The sequence below is a fragment of the Xiphias gladius genome, chromosome 24 (assembly GCF_016859285.1).
Source record: "Xiphias gladius isolate SHS-SW01 ecotype Sanya breed wild chromosome 24, ASM1685928v1, whole genome shotgun sequence".
NCBI classification, from domain to species: domain Eukaryota; kingdom Metazoa; phylum Chordata; class Actinopteri; order Istiophoriformes; family Xiphiidae; genus Xiphias; species Xiphias gladius.
The window spans coordinates 20,704,343-20,720,800 of record NC_053423.1 but is presented as its reverse complement, the minus strand read 5'-3'; the positions used below and the strand labels follow the sequence as shown (position 1 = coordinate 20,720,800).

Below are 16,458 nucleotides of genomic sequence, written 5' to 3'. Positions count from 1 at the left end.
TAATCAGTCACAAGCGCACTTACAGTTTTGAATATGTTTCAATTAGCTTTGACTGATATTATACTCCCAAAGATGTTGACACAAATCTTGAACAAGTTATTTGGCCTACTGGTGTGAACTGTAGCCCTGGTATTTTTATACTGCAAACAGGGTTTTCTGGGAATGGTTGACTCCCTTTTGAGTCTCCAGTTGACCTTAACCGTCTACGAAGTTACTACCTCCAAAAAGGTTAGGTATCTTGTTTGCAGCATATCACAGATGGTTAATATTGGTGCCTGTGGATGCAATCGGCCTCAGTTGAATGGCCCTAACAGGTGAAGGAGGCAGAAGGGCTTTGAATGGCAGTAGAAGACTCGCATCCAGAGTTCTGTACAGTTCAGCCGCGGCCATCCACTGATGGGCTGTAGTCAAGTCAGGTCCTAAGAAACTGGCTCAGTTCAGGAGTTGCTGATGAGCCGTGGCTGCAGAAGTATACATGTCTTAAATGAATGTAAGCCGTTGTAAAAATACTCAGTTACTAATAAAAGCTCCAGATCGAAGGGTTTACTCAGATATATGTGTTCGTGAAAATCTAGACCTACTCATTAGGCAGAATAGCACCTGTCAGTGATTTATTGTCATTGTATTATAGGTGTACTATGATTACTAATGCATCACTGTGTGAAAACAGTCTTTTACGTTAACTTTAAGCAGGTCAAGGTGGAGCTCATTCTAGTTCATATACTGTTAAGGAGTTTATCTTATATAACAATGGGTTCAGATTGACTATATCTATCAAACAGCCGTAGTTTTCTAAAAATGTTTCCCTCTGAAATGTCCTGGTATAAGGCGGCCAGAAGTGGAAATGATAACATTAGACATTAGTGAACATGCCGCTTCCATGGGTCTAGTCTCTTACACGCACACGTCCCTACGGTCTTTATGTGGGGGATACCCGCCCGCTGCGACTTGCCCGGGGCACAGACACCAGCCTTTGGGCACCGCGAGGCCCTGCGGTGTAATCATTAAGCGCCACAAGCTGCACTCGGAGGCCTCACAAGGCGAACCCTAGACACTGTGCTCCATAAAGGATAAAGCCTAATGGTCGCCTTCGCCGTCCGACTGTTAGGACTTTGTGTCACCGCTGGCTTTTGACCCAGTAAAAGTAACCCAGGCTTTCCCGCAACCACACGCTGAGTCTGGCCGGTCTCTGCACAGCCACGAAACACGGCAGCTAATGATTGCGAACGGGGGGCCACTCGGCCCCTCGGTCTCATTGGTCTCTGGTCGTGGGCCAATAATGTCAGTCACATTTTCCCACGCATGAAAATGATACATTTTACACAAAGTTCAGCTGGGGGTCAGCGCCTCTGGAGCTCTACGGGCGCACAGCTGGCAAAGACACTGAGGCGGAATAAAGTCATGTCTCTCTCTAAGGAGATGGCGGCCGCCGCCGAGGAGCCACGGCGGCCGAAATGCACCCGCTGCCGGCACCACGGGATCATCGTCCCGCAGAAGGGCCACATGAAGAGCTGTCCCTTTCTCAAATGCGACTGCTGGAAGTGCTACCTCATCACGCAGCGGACCCGGATCACGGCCCTCCAGCGAAATCTGAAGAAGGCCCAGAGCGAACCCGGCGATGAGGAGCAGCGACCCCGCGCCCCCAAGGCCGCCGGCGTGAGGAAACCTGCGGCTGAGGGGAGTGCTGGCGCCGTGGCCCCGGGAGGAGGCGCTCGTCCGTCGGCTACGTCTGGGCTGACGTGTCCCCGGCCCACAGGGGCCCCGGGGAGTGCCGCCACCTCTGCCGCGGGAGGAGAGCAGGTGGCCGGTGGGGAGAGCAAAGAGGCGCTGCCGTGTCCACCTTATAGTAAGTTATATCATCATAATAAGTTGATTATTATGTTTAGCAGTGGGTCTCGTTGGATAGAAAACAACTCCAAGTAAAGATAAAGTTTTCACTATAAGAAAAATATTTACATTTAGCAGAAGTTGTTAGCTAACGTCCTAAAATAATAGCAGATCGACAATTAACTGCGTGCTGCTTAATTTTTCCCACCCATGGTGGGCATAGACCCGCCCCTACCCTGCCTTTGATTGGCTTACCCTGATCATTTTACCCCAACCAATCATCACTCTTCTTGACTGAGCCCAACCAACCCAACCAACGAAGGCGATGAGAATTAGCCAATCGGCCACCTCGGTGGGGGGTGGGTGGGGGTGACAACCCCGCTTAGAGCGCCAAAAATGAAAATGGCTGACAGGACGCGAAAACCTCCGTTACCTGCATGAGCGGGAAGTCATTAGACGGTGAAACGCACACAGTGTTGGATTTTTCTACCTAAAATGACCTGCTTTGAAATTTGCGAGTAAAAACATTTAAACCTTATAGGGACCAGATAGTAATTCGCACAGCAGGAGGTAAGTTTTATCCTAATTTATTGAACAGAAAACACCAATGAGCTCGTTTTTAAATTTTTTAATTTGAACTTTTTTGTGAAGTTGTGTTTCAACAAAATGCTTGGATTTTTCTGGGTCAAGTAATAAACACAGGAAACCTCAAGCGAAGGTAGGCCCAGTATCATTCCATCCACTGCAACTAATCAGTTAATATTCTAATGAAATGTATTCTAATAGCTTTTTAAACTCCGACCATGAGTCAAAAAGCCCAAAAATGCTGAGTTTACTATGGCAGAACACTTTTTTGCTTAAGAATAACTTAAATGATTAATCAGATATCAAAATTGTTGCCAATTAATATTCTCTCAATCATCTAATTGATTAACTAATCAAATCAGCACGAGAGTACTACATAGATAAAACAATTAATCGAGAAAAAAATTGGAAAATTAAAAAAAACAAAACAGAAAACAGTTGTTAGTTGCAGTGCTGGTAATGTTATGATGTATATTATATGTCTTTGCCATTTTAGATTTAATTTAGGCTTGAATGTGACTGGGTGGATGTGAAACCTCCTCCCTCGCCCTAACACGAATAAAGGAATCTTTAAGGTGGTTTCAGTGTTCAAACGTAGCTTATGCTCTTTCCACTTTCCTCTCACAGGTGCCCCTTACTTGGATCAAAGAGGGCAGACTCCCCCTCTGCCTGTGATTCCCTTTCCAGTTAGGATGTCAGGTCACTACCCCGGCAGCTATGCTCCGTGCCCAAACTTCCTGTTCAACGTGCCATGGCTGCCGCCTGTACCCGTTGGGTTTTACAACAATGGCCTCTGCGGGCCCCGAATCTTCCCCCACTTCCTGCAGGGCGCAGTGCATTACCCGCCTCCACCAGAGCCCGAACCTCCGGCTGTAAGTGGCCGTTTCTCTTTCTACACTCTATTCTACAGGCCAGCTGTGTTAATAGTTCACTGCTAATGTGGCCTTCTGGGTCTTTCTCTCGTTTGTTTAACGTGTCAGGAGAACAGAGAGGGCTTCTTCAGCCCTCGACCGCCCCCTCTCCCAGAGGCCTTCCAGGAGGAACTGATGTCAAGGCAGCACCCACAGCCTCCTCTACCCAGACACAGTGAGCCCGACGTAGAGGAACTGGAATAATGGACAGTGAGCCCGATTGTGGGGGGGGCTAGATTACAGCCGAAGTGGGAGGGGATTCCAATTATTTCTGTTATTAATGCGGATGCAGTTTGTTTGCAAACCTGCACATTTTTCAGATTGTTGCTATGAAAGCTCTGCACAATGTTTCTTGTTAATGTGCTGATAAAGGCTAGAGGCTTGGATTGATGACAGAGGAAGCAAAAACAGTTAGATTATTTTGTATTTCCATTTTTCAGAAACGGTGAGAAGCTCAGTTGGAAATGTTTTGCTTCAGACTTGTCGTCATTTGAACTTTTAAATCAGTTATAAAAGAGAACTGCGCTGGAACCCTACTTTTCTTTAGCATACTTTACGAACAGTTTGTTTTATTTATATTTTTGGTTTTTTTGGAAATGAGTTCATTTATATAGAAAAATAAAAGTTCGGTTTATCTTTTGATATATGTTTTTGCTTTTACTTCAACCACAACCTCTCACATCACCACGATTCTCCAACATACTAATAACCAGCTATTAAGTATTTATTCAGAACATTTTTAACATATAAACCCAACTAAAAGCTTACTAATCATAAACGTAACTTTATTGCAAATGAAAATAGCTGTCGTTCTTTTCTGTTCATGCCATTAACTAATTAATTACAAATTAGAAAATTAACAATTTAATTATTTAAGTAATGTTGTTAGCTGCTTCCTTAGTGAGGATACTTTTCACTCAATTTCACATACAGTATACTACACTTAATATATTGCACCCCACATTGCTGACAAGTAGGATTCCCATAAAGTGTAGCTATTTTCTCGTACGAGGACATCAACTTTTCTTTTCTAAGGCATACTTTTCAAAAAGCAACCGATGATGATAACTCAGAATTGGAAGCTGATTTAACAAAGGTGCATTTTACTCTTTAAGATGGAAAATAATGTTAGTCACCTGGTGAAAAGTCAAAAGCTCACTGCTTTTTAACCCTAAAATGTGCTCTGACATCAAAAAACGGCTGCTGCACATAGTTCACCCACGACTGTGGTCCACACACCGACCAGCCTCAACATTAAAACCCGTATTTGGTTTTAATGTTGAGGCTCATCGGTGTAGGAAGGTGTGATTTTGTGTTTCGTCAACTTTTTTTCCCCGCAACATCTGAAACCAGAGGTTCAGTACGTTCAGTGTGCCACTGTGGTCCTGGTACATTTTTCAAACAGAAAAAAACAAACATTCCAGTTTATTAAACATGGATTTCCTGCTTTTCTTTGTCATGTATGATTGGAAATTAAATATTTTGGGGTTTTGTTTTTTTTTTTCAGTGGCAGGAGAAATACTCAGATTTTTTACTTGAGTAAAAGTTGAAATACCACATTGTAGAAATACTCCGTTAGAGGTAAAAGTCCTGCATTCAAAATTTCACTTAAGTACAAAAGTATTAGAATCAAGATATACTTCAAGTACCAAAAGTAAAGGTCATCATTTTGTAGACTGGCCCATTTCAGAGTAATGCATATTTTTTTTCATTGGATTATAAATATTGATGCATTAATGTAAGTATCACCTTAATGTTGCAGCTGGTAAAGGTTGAGCTAATTATTACTAACTACTTAACTACTTCATATTCTGTTGGGTAGTGTTTGAATTTATCTGATAATTACATTTGGTAATATTATTCTGAAAAGTAACTAGTTACTATAACTGTTAAATAAATGTAGTGCAATAAAAAGTGCAATATTGATAGTATATAAGTATTAAAGTAGCAGAAAATGGAAATACTCAAGTTAAAGTAAAGTACCTCAAAACTTAATTATATTTTATATTAAGTGCAGTCCTTGGGAAAATGTACTTAGTTACTTTTTGTTGCTGAGACTAACATTTTGTAATATTGTCCACCATGTGGAGCAAATACTTTCACTCCCTCGCCGTCACTCCCTCGTCAGTCTGTCTATAGTCTGAATTTACCAGCTCCGGACTGATCTCTGTTGTGCCCCAACATAAAGTAGCAGAAAATTATACAAAATGCTAGTTCTTGTTAAGCCTCTTTTTCTTTTCTTTTTTTTTTTTAAATCAGTTTCTCACACATGCACCGCTATTATCTTTTGCAGTTTTACAGATGTATTTAAATACAGCACAGTGGGCCTGACTGCCCCTCACATCAGCAATCTGCACAGTTCCTCCAGTGAATCACGGCGGTGTTGGGTGACGGTGAAAATTAAGAATAATTCTTAAAGTGGAGGATTGTCTTTAAATAGCTCAAAATAGCTGTGGTCAAAGTTACAGCTATGTACATTATCTGGGGCGTGGTCCAGCATCAGATCACCACTGGGATTAAAAACAGAAGTGTCTTATCAAGCCCCGTGTGCATCACATGGACCCTGAGCTGGTTTAATGCTGGCTACTGATATTTGTCACTAGAGTGTCGGAGCCTTATAAGGATGAGGCATACCTTCACCCATGCTGGTGGGATTTTCATTAGACTGATTCCCGCTGGCATCAGCAATTGCAGCTGCCAAGAGGGGAGGACTGTGTGTGCTGCCAGGCAGGGAGGACTTCTGAACTCCCGAGAACGTTTTAGCCAAATGAATAAATTCAGCCCTCTTCCTCTGCCTCCGTCTCTCTGTCTCTTTCTTGATGTTGGTAGACAAAAAGTCAGGGGACCACATGGGGCTGAAGTGCTTACAAAAATCATGAGCCCAGTTTCATGGTAATCCATCTAATAGTTGTCAAAACACGACCTCGCGGTGGCGCTAGAGGGAACGTCGGGGGATGACCAAAGTCATTAGCATTTATCCTCCGGGAGTCACGAATATCAATACAAAATTTAATGGCAATCCATCCAGTATCTGCCGGGGTTTTTCAATCGGCACCAAAGTGGAAAACCCACAGGCTGACATTACCATTCAAGACAATCAAGATCCATAGAAAAGTATTGCAAACAAAATAAATGAAGCTTTATTCTTACAGTTTGCATCCTAACTGCAGCCCACTAGGATCTACTCTAAACCAAATTAACAGACATTTAAGACATAAAAAATATCTTAAATAACTTCCATTCTTAAGTCAGTGAGTACAAGTGAAAGTATAAGATTTTTATCTTTCACTTAAGTCCACACTTTCCCTTTTTTGCAAAGTGATGAATAAAGGTCCAGGTCTTCACTTTGAGAAAATAAAGGGTCAGGGCAGGGAGTTAGGGTAGGTACAGAAAGCACAATACAGCATTCTCTGATGCAGATTTGCACCTTTTAAAGGTAAAATTAGCCAACAAAGGGTTCACATCTGGGCTGCAGATTTGGGCAGAGAGTATCTAAATGTGCTGGTTGTTCAATTCAAGATTTAAAAAAAAAACAAAAAAAACCTCTGAAGAAAACTTCAGGAGGACAAATACAAGAACTCACATCAGTCAGCACAGACCAAATACAACATTCAGTCGGTCAACACTGGTGCTTGCATGAACGCATGTCTGCAGAAAAATTTCAACACAGCAAACACTGGATACATTCTTGTTGAAACCTGTGATGAAAACATTAACCCCCCCTCCCATACTGACCTTCAAGTACTATTGTGAGAGGATCTTTGTCATTGCTGTCAGCAGTTTGTGTGCATACTGTGAGCCAAGAGACAGCTAGGACACAGGAGTTCCGGCGTCCCGGGGTGGGATCTGGATCACTACTAAGGTGCTCAGTGTCCAAGACTAAAAATTCTTACTGACAAACTGAAACAGCAACACAACCGACAGCAAATGGCTGATTTTCACGGACTGCCTTCTGCAGATTCTGTCACCTCAAATATATAAGTTTGATACAAAAAGACCAGACAGGTCTGATGCTCTGTGAGTCTATTGTCTCTTTCTTTTTTAAAACAAAGCAGCATAGACAGCATAGCATGTTTTCTGTTATCAGTGTCAATGAAAATACAGCACATGATAAAGAGACACCCAACATGCTTGTCTGGCTCCTAGAGGCAGTTTCTGAGGAAATTTATTACTGAGAGGTTATCTGGTATCTGTTAAAGTGAAAACATGTGCAGCTTAGAGGAACTATTTTTCATTTCTCCAGCGGCTGAAGCTACTGTAATGCTCCTAAAATAGTTGGCAAAAATCTCCACTCCCTTGTTTCTGCGAAGGCTGAACCTGCCCCAGCTTAGCTTATAGCCTACGCCTTTCGAGGCCAAACACCAGTGGTGAAAGGAGTAATCAGATCTTTTCTTTCCTGTAGTATTGCCAATGAAATGAATCCTGACACATGCCGAAACTAAGCCTGTCAACACAAGCGCAAAAGCTTGGTTGATGAGATATGATGTTTTTTCGTCAGAATCGCCACCCCGCTGACGTTCACCGCAGGGCAATGATCAAACAATTATCTGCTGTCATGAGAGTGGATGTGGTTTTAGTAGTGATTGAAAGATACAAGAAGTATTTGGTAATGGTACCTCTATTTAATCCCTGGACGGGATTTTTGAAGCTGTTCGGGCAAAGATCATATATGAGCCAGAGATAACAGAAAATAGTGTTTTATTTTCTCTGCTCTCTTCATCAATGCCACCACTTTTGCCATTACTGGTTTCTTCTGACATTCACTTTCAGATGCTTTTCCACAGACAAAACTAACAAAATATAAGCGTTTCAGGTGTTTATGGTTTTTGCTGGTAGGAATGAGGCTGCGACTCAAAAGACACGGGGGGAGACATAAGGAGAGAGCAGTTCCACGAAAGAACAGCGACAGCAGTTCTTTGTTAATTCCTTCCAAAACCGGGAAATCTGAGCGGCTCACACCTCAAAAAAGAAGTTCCAGGTTGCATCGAATTGCAGTGAATAAGAATTTCAACCACTTCGTCGTATGTCAAACAGAATTTGGACTTGATCCGAATTGCTACATAAACATCTGAGATAAGTTCAGTGAAGGTTGTAAGAGGCATAATCGCAACCATCTACGTGCTTTCACCGTGCTTTTATAATAGATGGCTAAAGCCATACATGCTCAAGACTCAACAGTGGCTTGAATCGGCCACTCAGGTGCCAGGTTTTGCAACACCGAGAGTTACTTTGAGAGTTTTGTCAATATAACACAGAAAAATCAAGTTTACATTGTTTGGTGTTTTTTTTTTTTTTTTTTTCACCTCCCCGTGATAAAGAAAACGAAAGCATTAATCATCGAAAGTGGTTAGGCTGGGTGAGCGGCGCTACCACGGAAACTGACACGATCTGTGTAGATAAACTCTTCTGATCAAGAAATAGTTGTCCCTTCCTCATTCACCTACGAGCACTTATGCAACAATGTCTCATTTTCTAATTCTTTGAAATGAGACATTTAAATGCACTGTGCCTTGCATTAAATCCAGTCAAATGTAATGGTCGATTCATGGAAATGCACCACTCATGAGTTCATCATTATGGTGAGCAGAGGTGAAAATGCTCATACGAGTTGTTGAAGAATTAGTTCCCAATATTTTCTATTCAATATTCAAATCAAATAAAAATATGCAATTAAAGTTCCTGCTGCTGCTGCAATAACTATTATTGTGTTGGCAGTTAAAAAAAAGTTCCCAGAGTTGGTTAAAAATGAAGATTAAATATTGCAATTGTTTTTATTTTATAACTTTTTTTTTAAAAAAAAGGATGTTTTGTATATACAGTATTTGCAGATCATTATAAAATCAAACAAGTGGAACAGCCATTAATCGTGTACACAAATTTCTGCAGAGGTGGGATTTCTCTAGTACACTGAGGTGCTGGTGTTTTACATGAGCATATTTATTTTGTGAGTCAATAACGGTACATTTACGCGACTACGTTGCAGAGATGAAATACTGCATGTTTTACTCCACTAGGCTGAACAAGATTTTAGCTGCAAAACCAGTGACAAGCTCGTAAAACACAGGGCAGGGGGCAACACCGCAGTGAATTGACAAGCTTCTCAAAAAAACAAAATCTTTTTGAATGGGCCACCTACACTTTTGATACTGAAGTCAATTTTACTGATGATACGTACTTAAGTTGATGCCCCCTGCATTTCAGGCTAATTGTCCGCATTCTTGTGCATTGAGCCTGAGTGCTCCCTAATATCTCTGCCCTGAGTCACACGCCGGCTTGAAGGAATTGTTCGACACTTTGCGGATCGCCCTGTTCACCTTCCTGGCGGGAGTCGGACGAGTTTCAAGCAGCAGCCGAACGGCTCATCTTCCGGCACAACGGCCGGACACGGGAAGAAACAGCTAGCCTTGCTCTGTCTGAGGGTACGTGTCAAAGGGCTTGCACACTTCGCACACCTGTCAAAGTGAGCAAACAGTTAACTGTCAAGGTGCTCAGCCGGTAGGAAAAGCCAGGACTTCTGCTCACTATTGATTCCTGTGAAAAGAAAAGGCTGGGTGTGCCTGATATAGCACAGGCTGATAAACACCCACAGCCTGCTTTTGGAATGCAGAACACCCCACTGAGGATTAAATTGATTCTACAGAAAAAACAGCTAACGAATCTTTATTTGAGTAACGTCCAAGAGATTCCTCAGTCAAAGTTAAAGCTGTTGACTGTACAAACAAGTGATGTGTTATGTCAATGTGGCTTAGGGACAGAAGTTACTGTCTATTAGTTACTGACTATTTTCAATGGAGTTTTTCTCTTGATCCTTATTCTTGACATATGTGCATGTGTGTTTGAGTGTGTGTGTGTGTGTTTTGCTGCCTTTCTGAGAATCAGATTTAGCTTTTTAGAGTCCCATTTTCCTGACCTGTTCTCACCTCTTCAGTGGATGAGTTTCAGATTGCCGTGCAGCAGGGTTGGTCAAGGAGAGTGTGTTGTCAATAGAGAAAACAGAAAGTCTAGGTGATTTCAAATAAGCAGATCAATAACACACAACCTCGCCGATTCATTTTTAGACGCTTCCAAAGAAAAGCGGACAGATATCAATGATGAAGGGCAGCCGGGGGCTCCAGGAGCAGGGCCAAGTGGGCGCGGAGCTGACATGAATGGACAATGGAAACACGGTTAAAAAACATTCCTGGTTCAGTGAATTTCTTCCTGGCAGAGTGGAAAAGCCCTGAGCAATATCCTGCAGGGCCTTCAACAATGTGGAGAGCTAAAGGAAGAACTCGGTCAAGCATTAGTGGGCAATGAAAGACATATGACAAGGGTTAAGTAGAATCAAACTGAAATGAAAGGAGAAACTTTTAAAATACTCCGAAGACCTTAATTTGATTCGGATCTTGATTTTGAACAGTAGGGAGTTTTTGTTTCCATAAATGACATAACTAAATATGGATAACAACCAAACAAAAATTGGAATTTTTTAAATAGTATAATAGACTTGATCATTTTCCTGTAGTAGAATGATAAAATGTTTCCTTATTGCACCAGTAATCAAATCTTTCTGCAGGTTTTTAAACTGAAAGTTGTCTCACTCATGATGAAACTTGGGAGGGCTGCCCGTTTTTTACGCCCGCACCATCAGTGCGCTCGGTTTCAGTAAATTACAAAAACTGGCCAGCACAGACCACTCCCCTTCCTGGCTGAATGCCTGGAAGAGTCTGTCTGAACAACACCTCTGGCGGTATAATGACCTTTGTGTGGAAACTCGTGAATCTACCATGTGTCTCTGTGCATTAGTGAAGCCGGTATCCCACACAACAAAAGCACGGCAGTGACGCATCCAGGACTTAAATGTAAAGCTCCGATCGACGTTTTCTGTATCAGCAATAGATAGAGAACAAGAACTGCAAACTCTGGAAATGGGTTGAAGATCTTTTTTGGCATGCAGCTGACAGAATATTTTTTTAATTCAAACGGCTATAAGATTCCTTGAGGAAAGTGTTTTCTAGGTGTGCCTTTTGGCCTGCGGATTTTATTTAACGGACCTTCTACACTCTGCAAAGCTTATTTATGAGCGTTTACGAGCTCTGGAAACAAACAAATAATCTAAAGCCTGTCCCAGCCTGTGTTTTAAGGTTCCTAGGAATCATATTTGGCAGGTGAAAGTGAAAGTCATTTAAAGCAAATCGTTCCCTGGCAAGGGACCAGTGCATTAGCACAGGCTATTCAGGAGGGTTGGAAAGAGCTGTAATGGTGTTATCTTAAGCTATCAATATGTACAGACCTAACACTTTCATTTTGAAAAGGCTTCTGTGGCTAAGTACTTTTAAGTTTTATACCTTTGTGATCAAGTATTTACCTAATATTACAACGTGTTCCTCTTTGTACAGTAGTCTGACACAGCAGTGTGTGTGGTTCGTGTTTGTTTAAACAGCAGGCGATAAGGAGCAGAGATCTGTGCTCAAGGCAATGTGTGCAGTAGGATTAAAAAAATGGGAGCGATTAAAAGATGAAGAAAAAACAAAACTGAGAAATTCCACTCCTCCTCAGTCTGCGAATACACACAGACTGGCTCTTGGTCTAGAGTTTGTTAGGTCAGAGGGAGTCCTGCAGGACCAACATCATTGAATCAGTTCATTGCTCCATCGAAATCTTAAATCCCTGGGAAAATAAGGCATGTAAGATTACACAATTGGGCCAAAATGGAGGAACAGAAACGGACAATAATGCCAAACCAGTCTCATGCAAAGCTATTGGTGGCAAAGGTGGTCTTGGTGGAAACAAAAAAACACCAGTTCATATGGAAAATTGGTAATTCATGCCAAACGCTGCAGTGTAACTAAGTATATTCACTCTGAGCTGCTGTTTCAGTTTTCTGCTACACTTCAATTCAGAGAAATGTTGTACTTTTTACTCTCATCTCACAGCTATAGTTACTTTGCAGATTAACATTTCACAAATGAAACATTTGATTCGTTTTTTTCAATTATTGACGCAATGTTACAACTTAAACTGCCCAGCATTATTTATAGTAGTTATTTAACTCCACCTTTATGAGCTACAACATTACAACAGCTGCTGAATGCATCAATTATAATGACATAGTGTACAGTATATCGCAACATAACAATCTGAAAGGGGCCGTTCTGTATAATAGGTACTTTTACTTGTGATATTTTAAACCTGCAATAACTGATTTTTTTTGGCCACTTGGGGGCGGCAGAAACAAGCTATGAAAACAACACCGACATATTATCGGTTCTATAGTTGAGACAGCGACCATGTTCGCAAAAAGCAAAAGTTAGCATTAATTTGGACTCGTGTTTCTGTCCGCCTGATACGTTTGACAGGTAGCGCGGTTTGGGTTTTTCCCGAAAATGCTTTGTTTTTGCTGAAAAAAAAAGCTGCCTGCTGTGTCTGGAAACAACTCTTTGATGAGTGTGGCGAGGCCGAAGCGAAACAGTTCAATTGTGGGCTGTAAAACCCAAAACGACGAGCGGACAGACACTTAGAAGCTCCACAGAGCTGTGAGGAGCTGCATTGTCGTGTAAAATTAATCTGTGGGTTTGCCACTGCGCTTTCACGATATACGTAGATACTTAATTCGTTGTTAATATAGAAATATTGATTATGTCCACTTTAAACATAATTTTCTGACACTCCTGTGTTGTGAATGCAAGGCTGATGTTTATTGTGAGGACTTATATAACTGAATTAATATACCGAATAGTTCAAAATGCCCTTCTTTTGGGGTTTGGTTGTGAACAACATAGCACTTCACGAGCCAGTAGTAAGAAGAGTGAAGCGATGTAGTCCGCTGTCAGAGTTCTGATTTCCAAGCGTTGAGGTGGAGCATTAAAGATTACCAAAGTGCACTTTCAGAAGCTGTTGTCATGCTTTAACTTTACCCACTAATTTGCTGTGATGCACAAACTATTTAATGGTTACCAGTGGCTATTTTTACCCAGGAAAAGGATCTGAGTACATCTTCTACCACTGCCGGTGCCCAACAGCAGAACCCTGTATTCCTTATTTAGCTTGTCTATGTGTTATATAATTGGTTTGGGTTTGAAATTATTTTAAAACGGCAGGTAAGATTGAGTCTGCTCTGTAGAATCATTGAATCACGCTGACCAGTTTTGGTTGACATTCTGTTAAGCAAACCACAAATGTGGCATCCCTTGATCATTATGCCAACTTGGTTTGAATGTTTGTTCTCATCCCTATCAGCATTTGACAAACAACTCAAATATTAGCTGACAAAGCAAAGCTTCGTTTATCCACTGATTTCACTTTCGGCATTCAAAATAAATCTGAACTGGAGCTGGCCATGGAACCCTTAAGAATCTGGTTCCAAGTAAAACAGAGGTGTGTTTCTACATGTAATTAAAACCTTTTATTTCTGATATCATCACAAATCCTCCCTGCCTCGGAACATTTAGGTCAATACGCCTGGCCGTAAGCAATGCATAATCAGTTTAATTAGTTATGTGAATGAACTTGTAGAAAGAACGACACAATCGTGTGGGGCTGCTGAATGGACCAAAAATTTACATTAAATCTAGTTCAACAGAAAGATTTAATGATTCCTTTTTTTTTTTTTTTTAAATCTCCAACTGTTTATTTGTTCTATGCTTTAGTTTCAAAGCACATTGGAACAGTAAACTATGTAAATTTTAATGAAAACTGCAAAAATGGAAGCGTTCTAAAACTTTTGACTGGTAGTGTGTATATAAAACTCTGTAAACTAAAGTACGGTACATATGTATTTGGACAATGGCACAATTTTCGTAATTTTGCCTCCGTACACTCATTTTCAGAAGCACTTAGACAATTGACTGGCGGTCAGTATCAGGGGTGTTCTGGCCCCTCGTTATTTCATCACAATTTAAGCAGAAGCAAAAAGGTCTGGAGTTGATTCCAAGTGTTGAATTTGCATTCGGTAGCTGTTCCTGGGAACTCTCCATATATGGTCCAAAGAGGTGTTGATGCAAATGAAGGAGGTCATGATTAGGCTGAATAACCAAAACCACCCATCAGAAGGATGGACTTTAGGAGTGGCCAAATCATTAATGTGGTACATTCTTAAAAAGACGAAATGCACTGGTGAGCTAAGCAACACCAAAAGACCTGGAAGAAGACAGAAGACAACTAAGGTGGACGATCACAGAATTCTGTCCTTGGTTAAGAAAAACCCTTCACAACATCTATTCAGGTCTATTCATGCCTACTTCCTCGAGGCATGTCAAGACATGCCTTCATGAATGTAAATACAGAGGGTTTAACAAAAGGGGCAAACCACTGCCAACACTCAAGAAAAGAAAGGCCTGATTAGACTTTTCCTGAAACCCTCTAAAAAAAAAAAAAAAAAAAAAAGCCAGAGTTCTGCAACAAGATTCTTTGGACATATGAAAACAAGATTAACTTGTACCAGAATGATGGGAAGAGAAGAGCATGGAGGAGGAAAGAAACGGCTCAGGATCCAAAGCCACCACATCATCTGTCAAACATGGCGGAGGCAGTGTTATGGCCTGGGCATGCGTGGCTGCCAATGGAACTGGGTCACTGGTGTTTACTGATGACGTGACTTCTGATGGAAGTAACATACCGCAAAAGCAACCCAAGAGCTTCTCAAGGCAAAACAATGGAATATTCCTCAAGTCAGTCAAGTCGCTCACCTGACCTCAACCCAACTGAGCAGGCTTTTCACTTACTGAAGACAAACCTGAGGGCGGAAAGACCCTCAAACAAGCAGCAAGTGAAGGCGGCTGCAGTAAAGGCCGGGCAAAGCATCTCAAGGGAGGAAACTCAGCATTTGTTGATGTTCACGGGTTCCAGACTTCAGGGAGTCATTGACTACAAAGGATTTTCATCCAAGTGTTAAAAATAATCCTCGTATTTATAATTATTTTGGTTTGCCCAATTACCTTTGACAGTTACTTTAAACCCCCTTGAATTAAAGCTGAAAGGCTACACTTCAGTCACATATTGATGGCTTCGTTTCAAATCCATTGTGGTGGTGTACAGCCATAATGAAAATTGTGTCGCTGTCCAAATACTTATGGACCTAACTGCATGTCTGGTAGTTCTGTCACTTTAGAGGAAAAGTCATATTTTCTGTAGTGCTAATTTAGAGGACTATATTTGCACTTTCTTTCCATAATGGAGAGAGACCTTTATTCTAGTTTACTGAGTTTTATCTTCGGTGATGAAATATGTCATGCCAAGTGGCAAATGTGATCTACATTTTCAACAGCAAGCTTTTATTTTAAGTTATTTCCTAAAAACACACAACCGTGGCCCAGAAAATGTGGGTCATAGTTGCTGTATCAGGTAATCAGTTGATTTAAAGAACTATTTTGGCGGACAAACCCCTTTGAAAATCACTGTTTTTAAAGTGACTATTTCAGTCCTTTCAAGCCTACTTTGAAGTGCTCTCACCGTTGATCTTCTGGAATTTCTTTATCAACTGTTGCTGCAGCTTTCAATTGGACAAAATGTTCCCAGACAGTTCTTCACCTGCACATTCACGTCACAGAACATTACACTTCAACGTTATCATTATAATGTGACTAATTTTTTTCCCTCTGGTTGATGTGACTAATAGCAGACGATCTTTTAGTGACGCAACTGATTTTTTTATTGCTTATATGTCAGATGCAGTGCCCCTCCTGATCTTTCAACCTTTTGATGCTCTCAGTTGAAAACTTGCCAAACCTGAAGGAAGCTCTTACCCCGAAGACAAAGCTCTCTGTAATCTCTCACGGCATCTGGCTCTGCTTTCACAACCTGTTAGGTTAGATAAGGAAGGTGTTTACATTGTGAAAAGAGAAATAAGTTACTGTAAATCAATAAAAGACAAAAAAGGTTTAAGACCCCTGTGTTTGACCAGAGTAATCGTTAAGGCTTATATGTACACACATAAAAGACTTAGACTTTTCATAAGTTACAATACATTATTTAATGTTTGGTTACATGATTTTCAGTTTATTAAATCTCCTCACCTACAGTACAGTTACAAGGGCTCAATTTGCTTGCTGTTATTGTTTTAGAACACAATGGACATGCTTGGAGGAAGTCTACAGGAATTCCTGCCATCCTGAGCTGTGTGCGGAGAGCTCTCCGGTAGTCATTCGCCACGGTCTGA

The 16,458-nt window shown here is 41.2% G+C and overlaps 1 protein-coding gene across 1 annotated transcript; it reads left to right on the top strand.

Moving 5' to 3' along the window:
* Window positions 1-1,042: 1,042 nt before the first annotated feature.
* On the top strand, window positions 1,043-3,965 carry LOC120786456 (doublesex- and mab-3-related transcription factor 1-like). Its single transcript, XM_040121914.1, has 3 exons — window positions 1,043-1,846; window positions 3,040-3,284; window positions 3,393-3,965. Exons 1-3 carry the CDS (start codon window positions 1,303-1,305, stop codon window positions 3,525-3,527), a joined length of 924 nt encoding a protein of 307 aa, XP_039977848.1. The 5' UTR covers window positions 1,043-1,302; the 3' UTR covers window positions 3,528-3,965.
* Window positions 3,966-16,458: the final 12,493 nt, after the last annotated feature.